This window comes from Hirundo rustica, chromosome 14 (genome assembly GCF_015227805.2).
Source record: "Hirundo rustica isolate bHirRus1 chromosome 14, bHirRus1.pri.v3, whole genome shotgun sequence".
NCBI lineage: Eukaryota > Metazoa > Chordata > Aves > Passeriformes > Hirundinidae > Hirundo > Hirundo rustica.
This window is the reverse complement of record NC_053463.1, coordinates 5278501-5286363: the sequence shown is the minus strand read 5'-3', so window position 1 is coordinate 5286363 and position 7863 is coordinate 5278501. Positions and strand designations below refer to the sequence as shown.

At 44.0% G+C, this 7863-nt stretch overlaps 1 protein-coding gene across 1 annotated transcript; it reads left to right on the top strand.

Annotated features, from left to right (window-relative positions):
• The first annotated feature begins 50 nt into the window (after positions 1-50).
• CNOT8 (CCR4-NOT transcription complex subunit 8) lies at positions 51-7860 on the top strand. Its single transcript, XM_040078072.2, has 7 exons — positions 51-123; positions 1356-1555; positions 2789-2982; positions 4394-4555; positions 5295-5439; positions 6088-6198; positions 6505-7860. The coding sequence occupies exons 2-7, from the start codon at positions 1439-1441 to the stop codon at positions 6652-6654; spliced, it is 879 nt and encodes a 292-aa protein (XP_039934006.1). The 5' UTR covers positions 51-123; positions 1356-1438; the 3' UTR covers positions 6655-7860.
• Positions 7861-7863: the final 3 nt, after the last annotated feature.

Genomic DNA, 7863 nt, shown 5'->3' with positions numbered 1-7863 from the left:
TCTCTCTCGCGAGAGCCAAAGCGGCGCGAGACCCGGAAGCACCGCCCCTCGCGGCGGGGGGACTCGGAGCCATCGCGGTTGCGCGGGGCGAGAGCGGCGCGTCCCGGCCGCGGCTGCCGGGAGGTACCGGGGAGCGGGGCGGGCGGGCAGGCAGCGGGACAGGCGGCGGGACACGCACTGGGGGAGCAGGGCTGGGGCTGGGGTTGGGGTTGAAGGGGCGGCGCCGAGGGCAGCGGCCCTCCTGCTTCCCGGCCGCGATGAGCCGCGTCCGGCCGCCCCCAGGCTGTGAGGGGGGCCCCGAGGTGACCCCGGGCCCGGCCGGGCCGTGGCGGTGCGCTCGGTCCCTCCCGGTAACCGTGGGCTGAGGCGGAGCCGCCTTGCAGGCCCCTGGGAGCGGTTCGCCGGTGTTATTGCGGGAAAGGGACACCAGCGGTGTCTCGCCCCGGCTGTAGCACTGTTGACACGGCCGGTGGTTCCAGCCCAAACACCCCGCTGCTGTGTGTGCCCCGAGTTACATCGGAGAAGGACAGAATCGGTCAGGTTAGAAGGGACCACTGTGGATCACCTGGTCCAACCTGCCTGTTCAAGCAGTGTCATCCCAGAGCAATATGTCGAGACAGTTCTGGAATATCTCCATTGAGGCAGACTCCAAAACCTCTCGGGGCAGTCCGTTCCCGGTCCCTGCACAGTTTTTGCTCAGTGTTCTTCCTCGTGTTCAGGGGAAACTTCTGTGCATCACTTTCTGCCCATTGTCTCTTGTCCTATCACTTGGCATCCCCATGCCTGGCTTCATGTTCTTGGCACCCCACTTTAGATATTCATACCCATTGAAACTCGTGCCAATGAGTGTTCTCTCTGATGCTTTCTGTTCCTGTGTTTAAACAATTGTCTTCATCATAAAATCACAGAGGGATTTGGATTGGAGAGGACCTTCAAGATCATCTCATTCCACCCCTCTGCTGTGGGCGGGGACACCTTCCACTAGACCAGGTTGCTCAGAACTCCATCCAGCCTGGCCCTGAACACTTCCAGGGATGGGGAAATAGCTGAGGATTAAAGATGAGGATTCACTGCCCAAAGTGTCAAAGCTTATGCCAGGAAAAGGAAGATAGGGATAATGATCCTTGAGCTAAATAACTGGACTGTTGATTGTGCATCTGCTCTTATGTTGTGGAGATGCTCTAGGTTTCATTCAGCATGTTTGCAGAAAGCGATGAAGCAAGAAAGAACTTGGTGTCAGCTTTACGTGGGTTATTTGGAGGTGAAAATGGAAGTGTGACTGAGTCCTGCAGAGCATTTATTCACATGTCACCCTTCCTTCCTTAAAGCATTATTTATTTATCTCTTTAATGCAGCACACTGATAAGATTGCACAGCTTGTGATCCTACACTGTCATTTGAGTTCAGCATCGGCTGCCTTTTTTCTGGTCCCTGCAAGATGCCAGCAGCCCTTGCAGAGAACAGCCAGGTTATCTGTGAAGTATGGGCCAGCAACCTGGAGGAAGAGATGAGGAAAATTCGGGAGATCGTTCTGAGTTACAGCTACATTGCAATGGTAAATGTTTTATACTTGACCTAATTGCCTTAGTCAAGGGATTTTTTTGGGTTGTGGACTAAGTTGATTCTTGAGTGTGAAATGCTTTCTCCCTCCAGTCAAACTAAACTAGAAGAGGTTAAAAAAAAAAGAAAAAAAGGCTGTTCGGTGGCTTTACAGAATTTAATACAAGCAATGCTGAGTATGGATTGATTGAAAGAAGGGGAACAGGGAGACCAACTTAAAAACAAGGATTTATTTAATATTTAACTAGTCATAGCGTATTAGTTTCTGCAACAGGAAAATGGAACAAGTCACAATTGGGTTTAAATCCTTATTTTTTCACCAGTGTGTGTGGTGAAACATCCTTTGAATGTTTTTCGCCATTTGATTATAGAAGATGTCATGGGACTGGAGCTTAAAAGGCCTGCAAGTGATTGCTAGCTAGCTGGGCTGCTCTCTTTCTAATGAGGGCAGATGTTGATTCTTAGGGAAGAAAAATATTCTGGCTGTAGATAAGACAATATGTTTGTTTAAGAAGAGCATAATCTCTCCCAGGTGGGAGGAATCTCCTCCCGCTCTTACAAGTCTGTATCTGCTTGGCAGCACCCCAGCGTGTTAGATCAAGAACTGGTTTTAGCTGTGATACTGTAAGTTCTGCCAGCTTTGCTTAGGAGCACTGAACCTCAAGATACGAAAAGTCCTCATTAAAAGTGTGGCAAAAGACAGGTGCCTCTGCAGAGTGTGTGGGATTTTCGTGTCAAATTCAGTTGTGGAAGTGAATATGATTTTTTTGTTAACATTTGTCAACGGGAAATGAACTTTTTGCTTCTTTTTAGTCTCACTGAAAGTGTTCTTTGGGTCTGTTTTGGTGAGTGTGCTGTAGGAGTAGACAGATAAACCTCTTGGGCAAGGGAGAGATTGTGTCAGGTGCACAGCAGTGGGTTTGTTGTGAAAGATTTTGTGTACAGTCAGTAGAAGCTGAGTGACCCAATCTGAGGGTAAAAACTGTATGGCAGTTTGGTGTTCAGCAAAGACTGCACACAGTCACTGGCCAAGGAAGAGGTTTTTCATCTAATAGATGTTTTTTCATCTAATAGATGGCTGCTGTTGTTGAGGTGTGTTTTGACTGACAGTTTTTGTAGGCATTGACTGTTCCTCAAAAGGTTTTCACTGTCTGGACTGGCCTAACAGAGTGGCAATAATGACTCCTGGTAGAACCCATGGTGAAACTCAATTTTCCTTCTCTCCCAGGACACGGAGTTCCCCGGAGTTGTGGTCAGGCCGATCGGTGAATTCCGCAGCTCCATTGATTACCAGTACCAGCTCCTTCGCTGTAACGTTGACCTGCTGAAAATTATCCAGCTGGGCCTGACTTTCACAAATGAGAAGGGGGAATATCCTTCTGGCATCAACACCTGGCAGTTCAACTTCAAATTCAACCTTACGTGAGTCTTTGGGCTCAGTAGTAATTTCCTGTTCCCTTCTGCTGCAGTGATGCTTTGACAAATACCAGTGTTCATCACTGCTGGCTGGCTCTGAGCAATAAGGATCCAGATTCTAGTACAGACTATGTGGGAGCCTGTTTTGGAGTGCCAGGAGTTAACAGTGTATCTGGAAGTCAAAGCCATGCTGAAATTCTATCCTTATTACGCTTTCCCTTGATAATTTTGTGTGCCTTTTTTTCTGGAACAATGTTTGAAACTTCATATATATATATATATGTGTGTGTGTGTAAAACTTCATCTCTTTCTGCTAAAAAATAAATGGATGTGCTGGTCTCATCAAAAAGAAAAAGACCTCTTTACAGATCCATGCTTAAGTATAAGCTGGGGTCTAAAAACATGTTGGTGTAATCATCACATCTGTTCAGGAGAATGAATCTTGTTAAATGGAGTGTGGCAGTTCTTGTCTCCTCCATACTGTAATATCCTGGGTTGCAGCTGAAACAAGTTTCATTATCTCTTCCCCTGTAATTATGAAGATAAACTCAGCATAATTATCACCACTAGAGCTGTCTGGAAATAAAGAAAGGGTTTATCTGGCAAAACCACATATGTAGAGGAAATCTATCTATTTTTATGAAACTGTCATTGGAAAGCATTACAAACATCTGTAGCTATAGTGTGCAGATCTTCCAGTTCCTGACCCTGAAAGTTGCATTATTTACTCCACAAATTTGTGAGTCTCTTACAAGTATTGAAATCAGAGTGAAGTGGTTTTTGCTGTGTGATCATTTCATTTAAATGAGTTATCATATTGTTAGAACTTGTCTCTGTGTGTTTCCTCCCCCTCAAAAGACACAAACCAGTAAAGAAGTCAGGTTCCTGCTGAGGTTCCACCTTGCACATCATTCTTGTCCTTCCTGAGTCAAGGATGATGCAATTCTGTTAACTCCCAGAGATGGAAGTGGAGGTGCTGATCAGGTGGTACATGCTGTAGAGTGAAAAGGAAAAATGTAGACAGAAGTGATGGTCAGTGCCTTGGAGTTGCACATCTTCCTGTTTGGGAGGACTCCCCTTTCCTCTGGCCCTCGTCTGTGGTGGTTCCCTTCCCCTTGCCAAAGGGACATTGTTCAAAACTCTCTGTTTCAGTCCTGTGGAAGTGGAATCTTTGGAATTTGCACTAGCAATGGAAGTGTTAACTAGTTATGATCACAGAACAGCTTGTTACAGATGTAGGAGGCTGCAGTAGTGGTATTGAAACTGAGTCAGTTTGAATTTTCTAGAGAGACAAATTGGAACCCAGAAGTACCCTACTGGTTAGTCCAATTCTTGACATAGTGTGGGGAGAATTCTTCTAAAATGAGCTTGTCTTGGCAGCACCCTGAGTGCAAACCTGTTTTGTTTTTTCCTTCAGGGAAGACATGTACTCTCAGGATTCCATAGACCTCCTTGCCAGCTCTGGGCTGCAATTCCAGAAGCATGAAGAGGAAGGGATTGATACACTGCATTTTGCTGAGTTGCTGATGACGTCTGGGGTTGTGCTCAGTGACAGCGTGAAATGGCTGTCCTTCCACAGGTGGGTCCAGGATGCTCACTGACCCTGTTAAATCTCTTCTCAATCCTCTGCATTTTCCGTGGAGATTGACAGATTTTAAGGAGAAAAATTAGCAGTCCCATAGTTCTTAAAATAAGGCCAAGTTTAAGAAGTCAGCCTACTTCATGGTCTGACTTTCTGACTGCTGGTGAATCCTTCTGCTGTTACAGTCTCCCTCTCTCTTGAAGAAGCTACTAACAAGTTGCAATGTGATTTCTACACTTAGTAAATGCATTTTAAAGTAAGGATTTTGTTTCTTCTTCCTTAGTGTTGGTGGTGCTCTGAACTTCCACCTGTGTGGTTAAGACATCTTTCTCGTAGCATTTCAACCAAGTTGATTAGGAAGCCTCTGGTCTGACAGAGTATCACAAATGAAAGGATTTGCCACCACCTCCTTCTCCCTCGACAGATACTTGCAGGTTTTCCTGCTTTTCTGTATTGCCCTTAGCTACAGAAGTGTACAGAGGTGGGAAGGAATTGTGTGTTCTTCCCAATGGCTTAGGTGTTCCACAAAAGGCCAGTGAAGGCACTCGGGGAGCATCCCAAAATCCTGCATTGACACAGAAAATCAGGATGAGTTCTGGCTGAGATGTAGTTTTATGAATATCAGAAAATGTTAAGGCTTGGAAGGCACAGCAAGTAAAATTGAAAAAGGAGGTACTAGTACCTTGGGTTATAGGTACTGCCTGCTCACCTGGTTTCTCTGTGGTTTTGTTTTCAGTGGTTATGACTTTGGCTACATGGTGAAGTTGTTGACAGATTCCAGGTTACCAGAAGAGGAACATGAATTTTTCCATATCTTAAACCTTTTCTTCCCATCTATCTATGATGTGAAGTACTTAATGAAGAGCTGCAAAAACCTCAAGGTACTTTTATCTCCCCAGCAAGCAGGTGATGGGCATCAGCCCACTGTACATGGACAGGAATACAAGTGGCAGAACTGCTGCATAGGTTGTCTTAAAACAGGAATGTGTGTAAAAGTCAGTGGTGACACAGAAGTGCCTGAGATACAGTTTGTGTCTAATGGATACTGCCCTCCCCAGTCTCAGACTTAGCAATGTGTTTATTGTAAAGGGGACATTGCCACAGCCTTCTGGTTTGTTTCAGAGGCTAATTATAATTCAGCATATTTATGTTTCCAATGCAAGGGTATTTCTTTTACATTAAATACTCCATTACTTGATTAACTGGTAAGAGGGTTGAAAGTAATTTATCTATTGAATCACAGCCTTGAGTAAAGGGAGGGAAAGGCCCAGCATGTGCAACCTATGAATGTACCCACAGTTATCTCAAGTATCTGCAACAGGAAAAGAAGGCACCTAAATTTGAGAAGAGTTATTTATGCACTCTTCAATAGCACTTCCAACTGTGTTTCACTCACAGCTGGAGTGTGTGTACTGCTGGGATCTGCATTGGTTCATCATATCCTGTTTGCTCTCACGTTTTGGAGAAATGTGGCAATTTTGGCAAGAGATGGATCTTCCAAAATAAAATCTCTTCTGTTCTCCTTGCAGGGTGGCCTTCAGGAGGTGGCAGATCAGCTGGATTTGCAACGAATTGGACGACAACACCAGGCAGGATCAGACTCTCTTCTCACAGGAATGGCATTTTTCAGAATGAAAGAGGTACAGCAGTGTTCTTCCTTCTCCACTTCCTGTCCATAAATGCCAACATGTACAACGTGTTGGTTGTTTGGCTTTGGGATTTTTGAGCCTTGTGGCCATCACACTTCAAACTGTCAGGAATAGGAATTGCTGATATTGGCACAGACTTGTTTTGTTTACTGGCCTTTCATGTGCTTATTTTAATTTGTACACTCCATCTTGGAGATGGCTAATTTCAAATGAGCTGTTAATTAGCACTGGATGTTTTCTGATTTAGAGGCACAATTAAACAGTACCTGTTTCTCTCTTTTATTTTTTAATCTGCAGCTATTTTTTGAGGATACAATTGATGATGCAAAGTATTGCGGACGACTGTATGGCCTTGGCACAGGAGTGGCTCAGAAACAAAATGAAGATGTGGACTCAGCCCAAGAGAAAATGAGCATTTTGGCCATTATCAACAACATGCAGCCATGATGAGCGGTGCCCCTCAGCAGAACATGTTTACCATATTGGCAGCTGCTGTCCTCAACCATTTTCCCTAAACAGTGTCTCAAACAAAAAGCATCTCCAGTACACAGGCTGCACCAAGCCTTGCAGTTTTGCTGAAGAACTGCATTTTCCTTTGAAACCGAGAAGAGTTGACTGAATTCCTAATGCCAGCATTTGTGGTTTGCCATATTTTTAATACCAAGGGCAAAGGACAGAATCTACTGTGTATACCTCTGTTTTTTTCCTCTTTATACTGTACAGAATCTGCAAGGAAGATTTAGCAGTAGAATGTTGGGTAGAGCTGAGGGCTGGGAAATGCAGTGAAGATGGACACAGACACGCACGCAAATTTGCAATTTGTGTTTTATAAAGCTTATTTTAAAACTTCTGCATGTTGTGAGGGTGACAGCTTCACCTCATGTGTTGCTTATTTTATCTGTCTGTGGAAATTGCTCCCTTTGATCACTGCAGAGGTGTGGGAATGGATGACATTAAAAATGATCCTTGCAGCTAAAAATATTCAGAGATTTGCTTTAACAACAGAGGGAATGGAGATGAATGGGGCTGATTTGATCAGCACTCCTTAGTTTCTGATTCTCTTTGTTACTGCTTTGACCCATACTAAGCCTCAGCTTTGTTCATACGGGTATTAAGGAACTGTTCTGGAAATTCAGAGGCCCAAAAGTTCACCTTTGACAGGAGATTGGACCAATAGTCTGACTTCAGTTTCCATCCTAAACCTACAAATTTTATTCTTCTCCTGCAACACAACAAGGTCAGCATGGACAAATATTTGTTCCTCTTTTCCCCCCTGCTTCTCCAGCCCCTAATTTTTACACTATGCTTAAGAGGCAAAACAAAGTTTCTGATTTTTTTTCTGAGTTTCTGGGTTTTTTTAATTATAAAACTCCTGAGAAGTAGTTAAGAGGATGAAGAACTTGAGATTCTGACTTTGAAACACATTCTATAGTGTTTTTTTTCAACAGCTCTGTAATGACATTTCTTAAAAGAACAACCCCTTCTGGACATGTCAAACTTAAAAATTTTTAAGACTTTGTCTGGCATTTTGAACAAGCTTAATCCAATATTAAAGAGTTGAGGTTTAGAGCTGGTATTTGAAATGTTTGTAAAGACTAGTTTTTATTTTTTGTAAAATAAAATTTTTTAAACCAGGCTTCGTTTTGGATTTTCCGT

Coding starts and splice junctions, on each gene's coding strand:
- CNOT8 (XM_040078072.2), top strand. CDS start 1,439: ATGCCAGCAGCCCTTGCAGAGAACAGCCAGGTTATCTGTGAAGTATGG. Junction 4,556..5,294: donor AAATGGCTGTCCTTCCACAG/GTGGGTCCAGGA, acceptor TTTTGTTTTCAG/TGGTTATGACTTTGGCTACA. Junction 6,199..6,504: donor CATTTTTCAGAATGAAAGAG/GTACAGCAGTGT, acceptor TTTAATCTGCAG/CTATTTTTTGAGGATACAAT.